The 20,908-nt window shown below is 46.0% G+C and overlaps 1 protein-coding gene across 2 annotated transcripts in view; it reads left to right on the forward strand.

The window, feature by feature from the left end:
- Positions 1–20,251, forward strand: part of DENND1B (DENN domain containing 1B) — a 2,623,009-nt gene extending 2,602,758 nt beyond the window's left edge. For both annotated transcript variants that reach the window (XM_069641511.1, XM_069641512.1), the window contains one exon: positions 16,037–20,251. In XM_069641511.1, the coding sequence (XP_069497612.1) occupies positions 16,037–16,597 (561 nt within the window). In that variant the 3' untranslated portion in view covers positions 16,598–20,251. The remainder of the gene's footprint in view (positions 1–16,036) is intronic.
- Positions 20,252–20,908: the final 657 nt, after the last annotated feature.

Consider the following 20,908-nt stretch of genomic DNA (forward strand, 5'->3'; position numbering starts at 1 on the left):
TTGTGTTACTAATACCACACCTGTCATTTGCATCTTCCCTATAATCCCATGTATTCTTCCCCTTATGCTCTCCCTTATTGTTGTAACTCATTGAAATTTCATGAATCATAACATGGGTCACGGCTGTATGGTTGACGGTATATTGCACTTGTACTGGGATCCTCTATTCCTATAGCCCATGCTCACTGTGCCCTACTGTGTTGTCTCCTCTAAAGTTTAACTACGCCGCCGCTGTATGATATTTGGTGTATTTCACCATTATACAATCTTAATCGGGCTCACGGCACCAGCTTCCCCGCTGCAGTTGCAACGCCGAGTTTGGCTTGTTTAGTTCATTGATTGCTCCCATGTTTGGTTTGGGGGCTGGCCCAGCCCCGTTGGGCTCGGCACAAAGGACGTGAGACTTTGGGTGGGTTGTTGAGCACTGCTATGTTGGGGGTGGCAGTGAGGGAGGGGGGTGGGGTTGTTGGGGGATGGTTTAACAATAAAAATGGTGAGACAGTGGTAGCTCTTGGTATGACATATCTGGCAGCGGTACAAGTTGCTGGCACCAGTTTGACAAAATATGACGCACATTACTGGGATCCCCCCTAAATTGCTACTGAATGGCTATTAGGCTGATGTCTTGGAATGTCAGAGGGCTCAGCAACTTTACGAAGGCACGCAGGATCACGGCCTACGCCCAGAGGCACGGGGTCAAAATACTTCTCTTACAGGAAACTCACGCCCTCGCACAACTATCGGCTTCTCTTGACCCGTCATGGGGCCCCAGCAGATATTATACTGTGTTCTCATCACAATCCAGAGGGGTCCTCACTTTGATTCACAAATCCTTGCAGTTCTCCCTTGGCACCAGCCATATAGATGCCCAGGGTAGATATGTGATCCTTCACTGTTTCCTCGCTAATACAGAATACCTCCTGGTCAACACATATGCCCCATGCATAGATGTACCCGAGTTTTTCGACCACATCCTTGACATTCTACTTGGCTATGTTGGGGTCCCCATCATATGGGGGGGGGACATGAATCTCATCCTCGACTCCGACTTGGACAGATCCGGTGTTGCACCTAGAACACTCTCTAGAGCCGCTCGCCGCCTCCATGCACACATGCTCACTACAGGTCTGGTGGATGCCTGGAGAGCACTCCACCCCAAGACGAAACAGTTTACATTTTACTCCTCCGTCCATGACAGTCATTCCAGGATCGATCTCTTCCTTCTCTCCGCGGGGCTCATGGGCAAAATACATACCACACAGATCCTACCTCGCACACTCTCCAATCACTCCCCGATCACGTTAGACATCACCCTGAGCCCGACCCTCCCTCCACACTCGCACTGGCGGTTTAAGTCAGACGCACTACACGATATAGTCTTCAAGGCTGACATCCTTGCAGATATCACTTCGTTTTTCGATAACAACAAAGGCCACGATACAACGGATGGGGTGAGGTGGGAGGCCTTTAAGGTTTTCATCAGGGGCATGTGTATCTCCAGGGAGACTGGGGTCCTGAAGGACATTAGAAACTCTCTGCGCCGCTCTGAGTCCAGACTCCGGGAGCTAGAGTGTGAACATGCGGCCACCCACTCTCTGCCCAAGCTAGCTCAGATTAGAAAGGAACTAGACACATTCGAGTCCTTCGCCCACAGTGAAATCAGATATCTCGCCCCCGTCCCACTGCAGCCTGTAAGTATGGTGAAGGAGAGAGGCCTGGCCGTACTCTTGCCCGCTTCGCTCAGGCCAAGGGAGGCAGAGCTCGAGTTGATAGCATCATAGATAGTGGTGGAGTGAGACATTGGTCCGACCAGCCCATTCTTGAGACCTTTGCAGACTTCTATGCAACCCTTTATGCCCAGCAACCAGAGCACAGCCTGCGAGATCTTGATGACCTCCTGGAGCGCATCCCAATGTCCCTTATATATCTAGCCACCAAAGAACAACTTGATTACAGATGTCATCTCGGCCCTGCCTAAGGGTAAAGCCCCTGGTCCAGATGGCCTGACCGCCGAGTTCTATCAGGAACATGTTGCGCTTCTTGCCCCGCGCCTGCACTAGGTCTGGGAGGAGTCGCTGCGTCTTACTACCCTCCCCTGTTCCTTGCGCGAGGCCGTCATTACGGTGCTTCCCAAACCGGGTAAACCTCTAGATGAGTGTGGCTCTTATAGACCCCTCTCCCTCATAAATACTGATACCAAAATCTTCGCCAAAATCATAGCAAATAGGTTCCTCCCCATCATGAAATATTTGATCCACCCAGACCAGAGCGAGCGGTTTTGTCCCTGCCCGTTCCACTGCCTTAAACATTCGGCGATTTTTTAACGTAATCTCTAGAATCGACCCCCGAGCCAATGCGGTGACCGTGACGCTGGACGCTCAAAAAGCGTTCGACATGGTCTCGTGGCAATACTTATGGGTGGTACTGGAAAAGATGGGGATTGGCCCGTATATGATGTCCTGCATTAAATTTTTATACACTAACCCTGTAGCCAGAGTCCTAGTCAACTCTAACCTGTCGGCCCCCTTCTCCCTACATAGGGGGACGCGACAGGGCTGCCCATTCTCTCCCTTGTTGTTCGCGATGGCCATCGAGCCCATGGCTGACAGTGTACGTAACAACCACATACGCAGGAGGATTCGGTTGCGGGATTCTCCCGAAATCATTTCACTTTACGCCAATGACGTGCTGTTATATATTAGAGACCCTTCAATTCACCTCGACCCGATCATACGTGAAATTATCAAGATTGGCACATTCTCAGGCTTCACTATTAATTACTCTAAATCAGAAATATTTCCCCTCACCCTTGCAACCCCCCAACGTGCATGCGAGTTCCCTCTCAAATGGGCACCTGAAGGCATCAAATACCTAGGGGTCCAAGTGGCCCTCTCTAGACCCTCTTTATTGTCTGAGAACTATGGGGCTGCCGCACATTATGCTCACACCAAGATGAAAAGATGGCGAAGCCTCCCCCTATCACTCTCAGGAAGAATGTCTCTAATAAAAATGATAATAGTCCCAAAACTCCTGTACATATTCGCAGACGTTCCACTTTGGCCCGGGAAACAATACTTTGCGGACTTGCATGCGGGGTGCGCCCGCTTCCTCTGGCACTCAGGAGCCGTGCGCAGAAAGTGGCAGCATATGACCCTGCCTTACGAGAAAGGCGACTTCAGTGCACCTGATCTCGCCCAGTATTGGATAGCCGCCCAGGCTCAATACGCTACGTACTGGTACCAGCACCAGGAACCCCCCCGCATGTTAAACTCAAAATCCTGGCCGCCGAGGAGGTGAACGTCATGTCATTGATCCTCTTCCACTCGTATCGATCGCAGGCCCCTGCGGACCCGGGGGCCTCCACTATAAGGGCTTGGCAGCAGATTCTGGTGCCTGACTCCGGCTCACCCCTGTATTACAAATGGCTTCCTCTCTGGTCTTTCCCTGGCCTCACCCCCCACACACGATAAGCTTCTCATGCATCACTGGTCAGACCTGGGATACAGATCATTCTCCGACCTGTTCCCTGATGGGAAATTCATCACCCCAGACACATGGAAGCCTGGGCACTCCAGGTCCCCACTGGAGCTGCTGCAATACTTCCGTATCAGGGCGGCAATCCAAGACATGTGGCCTTCATACCCGGGCGAACCCCCCCTGAGTCCCCCGAGGTCAGCTATATAGCCAATTCCGCTGGTGGTAAGGGCATCATATCCTCCTTGTATAAAATGTTGATGGCGCGCGTGGCCGAACCCCCCCGCTCGGTTCAGGATGCCTGGAGCCGGGATCTGGGATTAGACATTACTGATGCTATCTGGTCCAACATGTGTATTTATACTCGCAAGGTTTCTCTCAACTCCCGAGCTAGATGTATTCAATACAAACTCCTCAATCGCCTATACTACACTCCATTCGCGATTGGGAAATTTGCCCTGGATTAATCCCACCCCTGTCCAAGATGTAGATCCACTGAAGCGGACCACGCACACATGTTCTGGTTTTGTGGGGCACTGGCCCCGTTCTGGAATGCGGTGCTTGGAACGCTCTCCAAGGTAGTGGGGTTCTGTGTAGGCCCGGAACCTCTGTCTCTTCTGTTTGGGCTGTGGGAGGGGCAGGAAGCGAAACGGGAAGCCAGGTTTCTGAATGTGGCGGCTATTGTGGCCAAGAAATGCATTCTGCAATGTTTGAAATGCAGATCCCCCCCTTCCCTAGAGATGTGGCTGAAGGCCCTCACCTGGACACAATCCTGTGAAGAGGATTATGTTAATTTGCTGCCTAGCAATGCTCGCCCTAAAAACATATGGACTGAGTTCTGTAGCTACTTGAACCGCAAAGTGGACCTTGTGCTATTGTCATCCCCTCCCTCTCCTGATCAGGGGGCGAACCGCTCTACTTGATACATGCCGATATTGTAATTGACTTTTAGATTGCATGTGTCCTTCTGTAGAACCTGAGTTTTGTCATTCACGCTTCAATATGTATTGTGTATCATGCTTGTACATTGTGCTATGCCGGTTGCTACTTCTCGCCAATAAAGAAAAGTTAAAAAAAAAAAAAAGCTTTGGCTTCGAAACCCATTCTCTAGCCCTCTGCGCCGACGGTTCATTTGTGCCGCTTTCGAGATCAGATTTCTTTGACTCAGTGCAATCCACATTTGGCGTTGATGACGCAGTCGACCCCGTTTTTTTTCGATGACCAGGCTGATTTACTGGCTATAGCTCAGGGTGTACAAAACGCCAGGGGTTTGCATACTTCCCCAGACCTTGAGTTAAAACAGAACCAGCCCTATGCTCATACTAATATCAAGTTCAGAGATCTGGTTCACCGTGTTGTTGACACCCATGGGTTGAAGGCTTCCACCACACCTCTTCATGGGTACGAACTCACTGACATTTTGGACGAGGTTCCCACAGGTGAGCATAACATGCCATTCAACCCAGCCATTGTGGGCCCTTTTGCCTCCTTATGGCAGCATCCTTGTACTATTGCTCCTGTGAATGCCAACATTACAGGGAATTATAGGCCGGCAAGAGGAGACCCTTATTTCCTCGCCACACACCCTTCCCCAGAAGGGTTGGTTATACAGGCTGCCACTATCTCCACCAAACCTGTGGCATCCACCTCCAATCTGCCTACGGACACAGGGAAAGACATCAGACGCATTGGCCAGAATTGGGTTCACCTCTGGCAGCATGACACTTAAAGCCACTAACATAGCCTGTGGATTCGCCAAGAGTTTCTTTGGCTTATGGAAGGCTGTGGAACATGCTGCTGAATACGTCCCTCAAGGCGCCATGCCGGATGGTTTTTAAAAAAAATGTTTTTTACAGCTGGTGGAGGATGGAAAGGAGGTAGCCAAGCAGTCATTGCAAACGGGCCTGGACATAGCAGACTCCGTTGGCAGAGCAATGGGTTCAGCGGTAGTGATGAGACGCCAAGCCAATCTAAAAACATCTGGCTTCTCTCAAAATGTTCAAAGCAGGCGGCTGGATATGCCCTTTGAAGGTGACATGCTTTTCGTTCAGAAAGCAGACAAATCCATAGAGAAATGTAAGGAATCCAAGTTGGCATGCCAAATAATTAGGCCTAATGGCGCAACTGGCCAAACCTGCCTCCAGCTTCGCCTCCAGGAAGGCAGGAAGGTGCAGCTCCTGCAAGCCAGTCAAGGGCAGAGGTGCTTTTAGCGTCCCGGAAGGGGCGGGGGGGCCTCTAGAGGCTAGCAACAGCAGCGGGGACACCTGCGCCCTCTAAGCTGCTTTGATGTTCCCCTCCCACGATGCACCGGTTGTTAGATGGTTGACATGGCAAATTGCCCCAGTGGCAGGAAATAACTTCCGATGCCTGGGCCTTGCAGTTGATTCGGTGGGGTTATTGTTTGCTTTTTCTAAAGAGGCCTCCAGACAGATCAACACCTCGCTCAATCCAACTGGGAGAGGAGCTCCAGGAAGAACTAAGAACCCTGTTATCGAAGGGTGCAGTGGAAGAGGTACCTCCCGATCAGAGAGGGTCGGGTTGATATTCCCGGTATTTTCTGGTGGCCAAGAAGGGAGGAGGTCTCTGTCCCATCCTGGACCTCAGGACCTTGAACAAATTCCAGAGGAAGGATAAATTCAGGATGGTGACATTGAGAGAGACTCTCCATGTTCTCGAACTGCAGGACTGGCTAGTGTCAATAGACCTACAGGACACTTATTTGCATATGCCGCTACGCCAAAAGCACAGGAAGTTATTAAGGTTCCTCATAGGGGACAAGCACTATCAGTTCAAAGTACTTCCCTTTGGGTAGACCTCCACTCCAAGGGTCTTCACCAAGCTTCATAGCGGTAGTTGCGGCTCACCTCAGGAGATCCGAAGTCCATGTATTTCCATACCTGGACGACTGGCTGATCCGAGAGAAGTCTGTGGGGCAAGTCTTGTCTCACCTGAAAGACACCTGCTTAATACTGCACAGGCTGGGCTTCTCCCTCAGCTTGGAATCCCATTTGGCACCAGTTCAGCAGCTTCAGTTCATCGGAGCAGTCCTAGACACCTGGGTAGGGAAGGCTTTTTCCTCCAAAGGAGAGAGTTGGCAACATAGCCCAGATGGTGCATTTGTTTCAGAACCACACCACCCTTCCAGCGGCTTCCTTCCTCCACCTCTTGGTTCTCATGGCCTCCTGTATTTTTCTAGTGCCAGAGTCCTGGCTGCATATGAGATCCCTCCAGTGGCTCTGAAGGAACCAGTGGTCTCAGTATCTGGGAGCACTTACAGATCGCCTTTCAGTGTCCATCCAGGTAGTCCGCTAACTCAATCTGTTGGCAGGGGAACCTTTCTGGCTACCTTGTCCTCAGGCCCCGAGTGGTCACGGATGAGTCCCAGAAGGGTTGGGGTGCCCACTGCGAGGATTTGCAGGTCAGCGGCCTCTGGTCTCCATCAGAAGCCAGGTGGCATATCAACAGGCTGGAGTTGCGGGCCATCAAGTTAGCCCTAAGGGCTTTTGCCCCATCCCTCAGAGGGAAGCATGTCCTCGTCCTGAGACAGAAAATGGTGGCCATGCACTACCTCAACAAGCAGGGTGGTGTGCACTCCCACCCACTCTGCACAGAGGCAATTCAGCTGTGATTCTGGTTGTGAGACAACCAAATCTCAGTCTCTGCAGTTCATCTGGTGGGGGCAGAGAACACCTTGGCTCTGAGCAGGCACAGGACAGTCTCTCACGAGTGGGAAGTGTCAGGAAGTCCTTGAGGAGGTCTTTGCTCTCTGGGGTACCCCGGAAGTGGAACTGTTTGCCACAGAGTCCAACTGGAAGTGCAAACTGTTTTGCTCGAGGGAATTCCCAGTAATTGGTTCACTGGGGGACGTGTTTCTGGTGGATTGGAACTTCCCTATCCACTATGTCTCCCTCCCCCCCAATTGCCATCATTCCTTGGGTTCTCAGGAGGTTGAAGAGATTTCAAACGACCAGCATCTTGATTGCCCTGGATTGGGCGAGGAGAATGTGTTACTTTGATCTCCTGGATCTAGCCATCTGTCCACCTCACTGGTTGCCTCAGAGTCCGGATCTCCTAACCCAGTCGGAGTGGCGAGTGCTCCACCCAACCCTGGATTCCCTCAACCTACACGCATGGCTCTTGAGAGGATGAGGAATGCTGACTGGGACCTCTCAGAGGAGGTACTTGAGGTGTTGCTGGCTGTACGCAGACCTTCTACAAGATCTCTGTATGCGTGCAGGTGTAGAAGATTTGAGACATGGTGCAGGGAGCGCAAGACTGACCCTGTCTCCTCTCCCACCACCACAGGGATCGAGTTCCTTCTGTCACTGGTTGCTTCAAGTTGCCACAGTCAAAGGGTATTTGGTGGCCCTGTCTGTGTTCAAGAGGGCCTTCTCAACCTGCTTCTGCCAACCCCCTTTGTTGTTCCAGATTGTGATCTTAATCTGTTTTTGACCTACTTGATGGCGGCTCTGTTTGACCCTATCCACTCATGTTTTTTGCATCTTTTATCCCTTAAGATAGCCTTCTTAGTCGCAGTTGCATCTGCCAGGAGGGTTAGCAAACTGCAGGCCTTGTGCTGCAAACCTCCCTTTCTGAAGTTCTTTTGTGAGAAAGTCTCCCTTAAAGTCAGACCCGGATTCCTTCCTATTCATTTACCTGTCTTTTACCCTCCTCCACATCACTCAAAAGAGAAAGAGCAGTTCCACTGCTTGACCCCAAGAGAGTGTTAAACTTCTGTGTTACTCGCACATCTGAGTTTAGGAAATCAGACTAGTTGTTCGTGGCCTATTCCTCGTCTATAAAAGGTCTTGCCATCACTAAACAAACCCTGTCACATCAATGATTTTGTGCATATCCGAGTGTTAGCAATTGGCAGTCAAGGATCTTCCATCGGGCATCAGGGCCCACTCAACCAGATGGGTTTCAGCCTCTACAGCCCACCAGAGAGGGGGTCCTGTTAGGGATATATGCCGGGCAGCCACTTGGTCATCCTTCTATACATTCACCAAGCACTATGCCTTGAATGTTGCATGGGTAGCTGATGCAAGCTGTGGTAGGGCGGTTCTACAGAATCTACTGGTTTAAATCTTCCTGCCCTCCTCCATTATCCTAACTGCTTGCAGAGTCTATCATGATGAGCAATTTGCGGGAGAAAAGGAATACATTGAAGGAGAAATTACTCACCGTAATGATCTTTCGATGGATTCTTCTCCCGCACATTCCTCATAGGCCCGCCCATCCATCCCTGCTCAGAAAGTTGTGGGTTGTTGCTCCTGTCCATATGAGAAGGCATCTGGCGGTGGCTCTCGGAGGACTGATTCTGTCATGTTTTTGTAAAAAACAACAAAACACATTTTTTCAATGATTGTTGTGGAGGATCACCCTGTTTGGATGTATCCTTGTTAAAGTTTTTTAACGGCTGATTAGCCTCCTCCTGTGGTTTTTCCTTCTGCAGCGCTCAAACGTGACGGGGGGGAGGAACTTAAAAATGGGGTGTAGTGATGTGCTATATATACACAACGCCTGATGTATCTTCTGGAGCCAACGTTCGAGAGCTGGACAAGACGGATCGACGATCGACTGCCGAGTCAAGGTCCACTACGCCCCCTGTCGAAAAATGTTTCTTAACAGCAGAGCTGGATATTTATTATGATGAGGAATCTGCCGGAGAAGAATCCATAGAAAGATCATTACAATGAGTAATTTCTCTGTTGCATGCAGGGGACCACCAACATTAGCACTTACATACTTTTGGGTCTCGTACATGCAATTTTAAATATTTACTAAGCATAGCATACATTGAAGCAGAAAACCTGGCTAAATACATTTTATTCTTAATTTTTGCCCTCTGCTTTTCAAAACAGAAAACACTGCCTACAAATTACTCTTTGCAAGGGGCGCTTACTAATGGATTCCTATAGAATCCACCTGCTGATTGTCAGGGGCTAATCTGAGGTGGATTCCATAGGAATCCATTTGTTTTACACCTGCATGAAAGTCCCATGGAGGCGTAAAACGTGGTGCTCTTCCAAGACGTAGGAGCAAAAATCTGCTCCCTGCTCCTCTTATGCCTTGGAATGGTTTGAAAATGAACTTGAGTGCAAAATAAAAGCGTAAAAGCATTGCACCTTGTTTTTACACTTTCATTTTGCACGCCACTCTTTTTAAAACGACCCCCACTTAGTTTCTGTCTCGCCTTAGTTCCACCCTGACCACCAGCCTCAAAAATAGCCCTCTACCCAATATCCACTCCACACCATATCCAGTGCTGCACCCGAGACATGAAGAAACCAATCCTTGAACGCGTGTGATGGGCCAACGAGCGATCCCGTGTGAGATGGCATTCCCTCCAGACATCCACCAGATGCAGATCATCAGCAAATCCCACCCAAACCTGCCACAATCAGAATTTAACTGACCTGTCAACAGCCCCATCCCATATCTCATGACACCCCTGCAAACCCTTAGGAGACGTGTGCGCTTTCCGAGCAGCAGCAAGTTTTTCAGGATGTCCGTAAAGAACTGTTTACATTTGGGGCATAAATACTCACCAGTATACAAAGAATATTTTCAGTGGTGACTTCTGCCACAAGAAAATGCTCCCTCATTGTCCAAACTGTTTTGAAAAATAAAATAAACTCCCCTTGTCTTACAGATGTTGCAGCTTGATAGCGCACAATGACATGTATGTATTCAAAATGTAATTTTTATTTTCTTCCAGCAGATGGGTCTCCTGTAGCACAGTCATGTGGTCCTTACTTCTAGCTCCATGGGAAAGGACTTCGTTCCACCTCTGAGCGCTATTCAGGCCTGCACGTTTCGTGGCTGCATTATCAGGGATGGATTTATATTACAGCATGATGTATAGAAGTGTAAACAGCAATGCTTTTCAATTATTTTTTAACCTCACTTCAATCCCCATGTTCTGCATTCCAAAGTCTAGAAGGGTGTTGTGGGGCGTAGTGGCCTGCCATGTTTTATCTATGTTGATTTGGAGCACATCGTGGCACACCAATACTAGTGTCCGTAGTTTACAACTAAAAAAATCCACGAGACAAACTGTCTTGATCAGGGAAATGGACAACCACATCTCGAAACTAAGAGCTTTCATCATATCCACCTCAAACTATCTAGTAATTAAAGGCTTGCATCATATCCACCTCAAACTATCTAGTAACTAAAAGCTTGCATCATATCTACCCGCCACTATCTAGTAACTAAAAGCTTGCATCATAACCACCTCCCACTATCTAGTAACTAAGAGATTGCATCATATCCACCTCACACTATCTAGTAATTAAACGCTTGCATCATATCCACCTCAAACTATCTAATAACTAAAAGATTGAATCATATCCACACGCCACTATCTAGTAACTAAAAGCTTGCATCATAACCACCTCCCACTATCTACCTCACACTATCTAGTAATTAAAAGCTTGCATCATATCCACCTCAAACTATCTAGTAACTAAAAGATTGCATCATATCCACCTCACACTATCTAGTAATTAAAAGCTTGCACCATAACCACCTCCCACTATCTGCCTCCCACTATCTAGTAACTAAAAGCTTGCATCATAACCACTTCCCAATATCTAGTAACTAAGAACTTGCATCATATCCACCCCCCACTATGTACCTCCCACTATCTAGTAACTAAGAACTTGCATCATGCATTAATGAACAATTTCACGTACAATGAGCAAACTCGTCAGTTCCTTAAGGAAAGTATTGAAGACCACTGTGTCACCATAATTTAAACGCTGGGTTACATTCCCCTCTCAATGGTTACATTACACGCGTGTATGGTTGGGAGAGTTTACACCTTCAAAGTGTGCATGTGAACAGAGCAGTTAGCAGTACAGCGGGTGATCGCACATCAACCCTAAAAATCACATTACATTTATTTAAGTGGCCAAAGCGCTATAGTGCGTGGAATATCCACGGTAAAACAAAATGGAAACAGAAGGGTTGCAAACAAATTCAAGGTACCTTTGAGCTCTTGGCACCCTTCAATGTCGCCGCGAAGGCTAAAGCTCCATGTATTGTTTTTAACGTGTCTTGTTGGTGCCACGCCACGGCTCGTTCCCAGGGGAGCACTGTATTACACTGGTGTCCAGAAAGATATGGAAGAGGCCCCCAATGTCCTAAGCGTGCAAGGTCCCACGCCAACCTCACAGGTGCACATCTTCACAGACAAAAGCCCCCTAAAGAAGCCAGAAATCAGGGTCCAGGTCACTGCTGCTATGAGTGCTGAGCCCCGCTACATCAGGTGTTAAGAGAGAGCTATGGCGGTGGCAGCAATGCCCATGCTGCCCAGTCACCAGTCCCCCCGCTGTATCACCACGTCTAAGCACACATTTCCTGGAGTGGGCATGGCATGCATATGGCACGCTGCACAGACCAAAACAGGTGGCACAAGCCTCAAGAGGAGTTAAATTGGGAGATAACCAAGAAATCGCCATTCTATCCTAGAGGTAAAGAACAAAAAAAACATGAATTGGTATGGAATGACCGTCTTATAGTAGATGTAAAAACACAAGAATTTCCCTAGTCTCTGTTGTCCGATTTTCCATGAGTTCATGAATTCCACACGTTGCATTTTTATATCTCTTTTTACACTTTATTATATTGTGCTTCAATCATGCTGTGTTTGATATCTCAACTGTCATAAACATCCCTCTCCTTCATGAGCAAAGTATACAATTCTTCACATATGCGTATTTATCGGATTAGAAATACTGTCAATAACAGCAACCAACATACAGCTTTCAACAGATATTCTCTTTCAATCATGTGCTGATTTCTAGATCTGGGTCAGGGGCAGCTTTCTGACATGCCATGGCCCTGCTTTAGTGCTGGGCCTTCCTCGTGGCGATGTGTATTCAATGGGGTGAACGGATGAAGCCTGTGTAAAAAACGCAAACAAATCTGATGAGACTGCTGACTTTGGACAGCACATCAGTGAAAATACTCACTCCCTTATTTAGCATAAGTAGGGGTTACCTTAGCTGGTAAGTAATGCTTAAAATATGTCCTGTTCAGAATATTGTTTTTTCGTGGATCCTGGCCTCCTTCGAGGTGGACCTGTCGGGGTAAAAGAGTGTAGACTTTGTTGGATTTACTCTACATCTTGATTTTAGAAAGGCCTGGACCCCTCTAGCACCATGGACATACATCTGTGTATATTGGCATGGCGTTTAAGGTTTTTTTAGTAAACAGTTTCTCTGGGTCAGCCTTCTGCCGCATGACGGACCTCTCTGTAAGCTTTTACATGGATGGTATTGTCCTGTATTATATAACCATATATAGGCAGCAAAATATTTATTTGCCAGATGCAAAGTGTACCCTTTAGATTTCGGTTGCTTTTTAGTTGGTAGTAACTCCTGGGAATGGAGAGATCCCATACAGTGGGGATTGGAAATAGTAACCTACCTGTACAAAGTCCTCTAGGCAGTGACCTACTGGTTAAGTATGTTGTAGTGGATCCACCTGAGTCTGTAAGCTGACTGGTAAACACTGGGTGTGGGTTCTAAAAACACCTAAAGCATTTAGGGGTTGTCCGACATGTTGTGGGAGGACCCCTGCAAAGCTTTGCCATGTTTGGACTGGCAAATCAATCATGTAATTTGGATGAGTTAAGGATGGAGTAAACAATGTCAAGTGGAGATTGATTTTAATTTTCTTAAAGCTACATGCTGATTGCAACCTGGTGCATCCCTACTTTCAGTCGTTTACCAGGACTCTCTCTACAGTGAAGAGACATCTTATAATAGGTTCACAGTGTCATCAACACCCCCACAGGCCCGCCAGCTTCCCACCCACTATGTAAAAGGTCATATTGCACCCAGTAGTCAACCAGTGTAAAAGATCGGAGCATGCTAACTAGGCAGATTTGCTCAACAAGACTAGTAGCTCTTACCATTGAGTAGTGGCGATATTATTAATATGCCTCATAGCCTTCTTTGGATCAGTGGAGGGTGCTACTTGGTCATTAAAGTTGACTTTGAAGACTGCAGGATAGACATGTGATAAGTAATATTCTTCTAATTTGCTGCAGTTTTGATCTCATTAAAGAGTTTCCTCTGGTCCATCACCCACTTGCTCAGATAATTACAAATCCTCACTGTGTTCTCACTGAAGTATATTGGTTTAAGTTCCCTTGCCCGCCTAATGATCTGCTGCTCCTTGACTTGAAAATAAAGTTATTTCCTAATTACCTGACTTCTTTTTTCTGCCTACAATGGCCTGGGGGCACAGTGGTGGTGGCAGCCTTTTCAGTTTTTATTTTGTAACAAGTCAATAGGTGAGCATATCTTAGGCAAAGGTGTCCCAGGTATGTTGAGATGACTGCAGTGGGGGTCATTATCCTGCTCTGAGATGTTTTTAACAGTTTGGAAAAGCTGAAAGGTTAAACCCTGGATGTGTTGATATGTTGGGCCCAGAGATTATTCCCCTTTTGACATCCGGTACTCCAGGAGAAGATATGGGTTGTTATTCTGTTGTATCTTATCATATAACTCATCATGGAAAGGGGTGTATCTTCCCACATTTCCTCTACACCAGACTCTCCTCCACCTGCATGGGTGAAAAGAGTTGGGAACATGCTGCTATGCAGGCCTTTGCCGCTCCAAAATTTGAGCTAGTTTTATATAGCCATTACTCAAAGTTTTATGCTTTAAAGCCCCCTTTGACTATGATATTACTCAAATTTGAAGTTGATCATAACTAACATACGTTTGTGAATTAAAAGACTTGAAGCAACGCAAACATTTTCTACATAACTCCAGGGCTACAGAGACAGCCATGCATTTATTGTTTCCTGTCAACTGCAACTATGTAGTTAGGATTTGTTTGGTGCTACAGTTATTTATTTGAACAGAGGGGGTCCTCATACTGTGTTTCCTGAAAAATAATGGCATGCTTCCTTCTGGTATTAGGGATGGCTGAGGCCTGAGCCACTAGACAATCCTGTGTGGTTCCAATGAACCTAAAACCAGGTGACCATGGAAATCAGTTGTTGGGTACAAGTTGTTATTACAGGAGACAGGAGAAAAATGTCAACATTTTTTCAAACATATGTTCAAAGAGACTTGTATTTATCGAGGCCTCCTGATTAGCCAATTGAGGTCAAACAGGCTTACAAAGTTACAACACCCTAGAATGTTATTGTTTTGTAGCAGTATATGTTTAGGTTAGGTTGCTGTGCTTGGTTACAATACTAGGATGCTTAACCATCATTCTACGATATACTTCTCTCTCTGACAATGGGCTGATATATCAAGCTGCTAATGTTGGGCTTGCAGAAATGACAACGAGTCCAGAAATGCATATTTTGGTATTACCAGACTTGAGATGTTTGGGGCAATACAACCTGGGCTCTTGTGTTGTGGGGTGGGAGGGACACAGTATTTTTGCAAGTGTGAAATTGAAAAGAATTCTCAATTTCTGCTGTTGATGTCAGTTTTAGGTAATTTTGAAAACTATTTTCCATAAAACAAATCATACATCACATCCATATGTTGATGTATGGTTTAGGTGACAAGAGAACCAGATGTGTCTTGCAACTTTACAATAGATTGAACATAGTTAGGAAAGGACAAAGCCTGCACTAAAAGCAAGTTCTGTTAACGTGTTTGAAGTAGTGAATAGAAAAAGTTAAAAGAAACGTCAGCCGCTTTTAACATTTGTCAGCACGTTGGTATTGAATGCGTTAATGATTTTAAATAGGTTTGCTAGGGGTGGTGGACTGCTTTCCCTTTCTATACATTCTACGGCATCACTTATTTTCACTGGCTGGTAACTCTGGTTCAATAGTTAGCCTGGTGGTCCTACCTGCTTTTGAAAAGATGGTCCAACATGCAGTAACAGAGACGGGACAAGAACTAGAGTGCCTGGATCAATTTGAGTTTAATTCTCTGTTACTTTATTGCCCATGCTGTCCTTCTGGTTGAGACACTGCTTCAGTAGTAGGCCAAGTAACATGCCTGCTAATGAAGAGGTGGTCCATCCCGCATTAACGAAGACAGAGCAAGGAACAAGAGAACTTGGATCCGAACAAGGTTAATTCTCCGTCACTCTATCACCCATGCTCGCCTTCTTTGACCACTGGTCGGGACATTGCTTCATTATCAAGCCAGGTGGCCTTGCCTCTTTTGGAGATGTTTTTTAAGCTGTTCTGTTGGATTCAAAGCAAGGATGGAGTACCTCGGTCGCATTGAGGTGATTTTTTTATTGTGTAATTGGCCAAGCAGTTGTTCCTTTACAACTGGTGTGAAAGATTGCTTCAGTGGTATGCCATGATTTTAAGAAATCTAACTTTCCCCCGCACTTCAAACTACAAGAGTGATGATAATGATTAGTGTGTGGGCGTCTGTGTTACGTTTTGTAATTATTGTCCAATTCAATGTCACAGAACATACATGTGATCAGCCATTGCATATACACTGAAGCAGTTGAAGCAAAAGAGTAATCTTGTCCTGTGTCTTCTATTACGTTATATTCAACCTGTTAAATGTGACCTGCGTTAATCTAATAAAATCTGGTCTTTGGTTTTCAGGACAAATCCAGTGCCCCAAGTGAGAACAACCTGTCTCTGCTTTGTGGAGAATCCAGTGCCCCACTGGAGTGGCACCTGGGGCAAGATGATAGCGCTGTCAATGGGAAGCACCTGCCCCCTTCACCCAAGAAGAGACTCTCCCATATTGATTTGTCAGATCCCCTCACCATAAGAGGAGAGGAAAATGGTGACAGCCATCTGTCTGTGGAACAGGAGAAATTACCTACAATTTGCATCATGTCTCCTTCGCCGGCAGGATCAGTAGGCCATCTCGCGTCCTTGGAAGAGTCCCAGTTGGATTCCGAGGTATGCCAAGGAAATGGAACGTTAAACCAGACACTCAGGAATACCCCAGTGGATCAGCTGCCAATGAGTCCTGTACAATTGAGTTCCACTCACGTTCCTTGGGAAAAAGAAAAGGAGGAACTGCAGGACCCCTCGGCAGGGACTGGACTGCTGGACGAAGTTGTAGCATTGTGTGAAATGACGTCTAATTTTTATGGTACTTCAAACATTCCCGATGACCACACCTCCCCCAGGAACAGTGGAAGGGATACATAAGGAGACTGCAGGAAGAGAGATGATGCCTTTACATTCTTAGGAAAGACACTTGAAACCCTCTGTATGCATAACATAAAACCAAAATACCATAGATGCTGGACAAACCTGCCGATCAGCTATCCAGTCTATAAGCACCCCAACCTTCCCTGCTCCTATAGCTGTCAGAAGGCAGGTTCAAATTGGCTCTTACTCAAGTGTCACATATTTGAGTGAAAGGAGAAAAGAGAGCCACTAAATCCCGCAAATATTATTTACAATGACTTCAGTAACATGTTAACATGAATGGTAACTATGTATGATGTCCGAATTGCCTTAAATTTCAACTGGTACAGTTTGCACGACCCCACGGCGAACGTAAAACAGTTCTGTAAGAATGACTTGCTATGCCAGCAGTTGCTTGCGGACATTTTGAAATGATCTAGTTAGTGGCTTAGCATGGCAGGTCTTACTGCACTGTAATGGAAAGGGAAGAAAGCACTTTTCTCTAAAGGTATGCATTATTCGAGAGGGCCACCTTACAGTGCTCTCTTGAATACAGGTACTATGTTTTGCCTCGTCTTCCGAACAAGTACAAAGGCAACGTCTACCTTTTAAACTTTGCAGCAAAATTGTACGTACAGATGCAGTATGTTCACTTATGTTTACAACTATGACACTTTCAAGTCCTTTTGACCAGTGTCCCAATATTTTAGTGTTATCCTCTGAGGTTTCAGCTGCCAATTGATATGGACTTATCGCGTGATATTAATTGGCGTGTGTTGGATGAATGCTTCCATTGCTGCGCATGCTCCTTGGGTCAAATAGCGAGACAGTGATTGAATCAGTATCACTTACAGCATTTGTTCCCAATGACCTGTGTGCCTTGCCTATAATTTCACTGGGGGCGATCTTGCTACCTGGCGATTGGCTAGCGGCTTTAATCCAGCAATAGTTTATTTTATTTTTGTATTATGTGTGTATTTAAACAGTGTTTTATGAAGACACACCTCTCTTAATTTCAGATTTAAGCTTCAATGGCTCCTTTATGTGAATGTCAGTCAACGTTTTTGGGCACAGTCAACACACACTGTTTCGCCACATGCCCAAATTCCTGGTATCGTCAAATACACAAAGTCAGTATTCAAGGCAAAGGTTAACGCAAAGTGATTTTTAAAAAAAGTAAATAATGTAATACCATATTAACAATGAGTTTCTGTTGGCAACATATGTAGAAAAGAAGACTTTTCAGCACCTCCAGTTGGCACAGTAGAGTCTGGCTACTTATAAAATATAATATATGAATGCATTATATAGAGAAGCACGTACTTACAGTATTTCAAAAGTCTTGTACTGTTCTACCCACATGCTCGTACCCCCTATCCTCTGTGATATTTGTCTGTTACGGTCACACAAGCCGTGCGGTGAATATCATGTCATGGCATCCCTGTTGAAGCGAATCCTCTGGGGACTTGTGTCACCACAGATATAGCTACTGCCCTATTTCCGGTATCCCAGAACGTATGTTTTAAAAGCCATAACTGCACCCCCTGCAGGCACAAACTGAAATAGGGCTTAGTGTTAAATTACACAGCCAAACTTTGCCAGCCAAGTGTAAGATCGCCTACATTTAGTTGTTGCCCAGGGTGCTTCCAACTGTTGATCATCGCTCGCCAGACCACACAATGTTAAAAAAGCCTTTCATGTTTTTAGCTAATGGACATTTTTTGTTCCAGGAACCCAGTTAGCTTTGCCATTCTACGAACAGATGCTGTCATGGTTGGATGTGCTATGCAAGGGACTAACGTGGGTTGCCGAAACATTTACAACGTTTTTTCTGTGGCTTATTTGTAGGTGGTTGGCGTGACGTGAACATGCCCAAGTGAGATACAATTTACGAGGAAGGCAAGATTTTGCTGTATGATTTAGGAATTAGTACATTTACAAAATGCAGCACATAAAGAAGGGCACCCAACAATAATGGCTTCCAGGGACTTTTCCAGTCAGTAGTAAACCTAGAAATGGAACCACTAGCAGGGGTCCAGACCTAGTGTCACAGAGAAGAGAGTACGACTGCTCCTGCAGTAGAAACAATACTGTGTTTGCCATCTTTCAACATAGTTAAGAGAAGGCCGTGTTTGGCAGTTTGCCCTCATTTTATGCTACTATTCTTCTCTTTCACGCGGGTTATGTCAGTAAAATGAGGTATTGTCCTCTTGGGAAAGTGTACACTTGCAGTTTTTTTAAAAATCCTCTAGTAGGGGGCAGCTGGAGGTAGGTTGATGTGCAGATTATTGCAGGATATGTATCTCTTCTGCGTTTTGTGGATTTTTATATGTCTAAATTACTCAACAGATCATTCTGGTTGTTTGCTGTGACCTCTACCCCTGACCTTTAGCTGTGCTTTGGTTGTTGGGAGCAATCTCAAAAACCAGTTGCAATGCCAACAGTTTTGTGTAGTCATGGAAAGGCATTTGCCAGGCACTGCCGTGGTGGTATGAACTGTCCATCAATGGTAGCAACTGCAACATGCTGCGGGTACCTGAGCATATAAATGCACTGTTGTGCAAATACTTATACAGAAGCCAAAACATTTGGCTTTGCCATTGCTTGTTTTTAATAGGACATTGTATTCCACCAGTTGCACGTTTACAGCTCCAATTAAGTCACTAAATCTCAGAAGACTGTTTTGTAAAAGCACTGGCAGGCATTTCGAGCACCACGTTTGATGGAAAGGCTTGCAAAAGCTAGCTCAATGGGATCACAGTAAGATGTGTTTTGGGCATGGAGGGGCAGGAAGTGAACGGAAATGGCCATAGTGATTAGCATGGCCCTGGCCAGTTAACAGGTAGGTAAATAACACCTGCGACTTTGTGTCACTACTTATGTCATTTCTCCCTAGCTTTACTCTAATTCAATGGTTTTGTCTTGTAGGTTCTGCCTTATCGCCACCTAATAGCCAACACAAAAAATCAGTAAGGATGCCCATGTTTTTGTTTGTCTGATGTACCCTTATGGTGTGTTCTTAATCGTTCTCAGAGTTACAACATCAGATGTCTCCTTTATAATGTATCCAGAGTGGAGAAAATGTTAACTAAGAAGTGGAATTCTGATCCTGCCTGTCCCATTTCACAACTGCTAATAATAATAATAGAAAACACATAAGCATGATGAAAATCAAAACATTTCTTTTAAAGAGACTCCCATTTGCGTCACTCCAGCTTCTATGCATGGTGCTACTGATCATTGGGGCTGCCCACATGCCTTCTGTTCCTTTCAGAAACATTCAGGGCCCGATTCTCATCATGGCGTAGTGAGCGTGCTAAATAGCACGATTCACTGCGCCATTTCTTGACGCCCAGGCACCACTGCTATTCTCATGTGGGCCTGGGCGTCTTCGCAAAGCACGACAGTGCTTTCGCTGTAATCCGCCTGTTTCTAGTGGAAACAGGCGGATTGCAGAATCTCGGCAGCATTTTCGTTAAATAACGAGGGAATCGTTAATTAACGAAAATGCTGCCGATACACCAAAGTGAGCAGCTTCAACACTGCAGGATGTTGAAGCTGCTTACTTTGGTGTATAGGAAATTGTTCATATACACCCGTGCGGTGTATATGAACACTTTCATTTAAAGCGAGAAGCTTCAACCTTGCATACTGCAACGTTGAAGCTGCTGGCTTTGGTGTAAATGAAAGTGTTCATATACACCCGTGTGTTGTATATGAACACTTTCATGTACACCAAAGCAAGCAGCTTCAACGTTGCAGCAACGTTGAAGCTGCTTGCTTTGGTGTACATGAAAGTGTCCCTATGCAACACGGGTGTATATGGACACTTCCATTTACACCAAACAGGGCTTCTCATGGCACTCCTCCAATTTAATGGCACCAAAAGGGTACCGTATATGTGCGCTAGTTTATCGCACATATTAAACTGGAGGAGTGCCACAAGAATAGGCTTCCAAAAAGCCAGTTTACAAATGTGGCAGTTGGTAGGTTGGTTTCCAACCCATCCTAGCAACCACCACATGTATTCCGAAAGTGGTGCATTCCTTCCGAAGGAAAAATGCGCCACCTTCAGAATAGGTCTTAAATACAGAAAAGGTCGTTAGCCCTTTTAACATGCTTTTCGCTACTTAACACCTTGATGAGAATCGGGACCTCAGTGTAACAGGACTTTTAGAAACTGGCGCAATTGGTGTCCAGATATCTGAAACAACATGTACAGCCGGCGTCCTAAATAAATATAAGCACTGGCTAAGTTGTATCCTGCTGCAGCAGGCTGGCTTTATAGACAACATCAGTATAGCATGATAATAAGGAGCAGGAACAATG

Source organism: Ambystoma mexicanum, chromosome 1q (genome assembly GCF_040938575.1).
Source record: "Ambystoma mexicanum isolate Mex_15411 chromosome 1q, UKY_AmexF1_1, whole genome shotgun sequence".
Classification (NCBI taxonomy): domain Eukaryota; kingdom Metazoa; phylum Chordata; class Amphibia; order Caudata; family Ambystomatidae; genus Ambystoma; species Ambystoma mexicanum.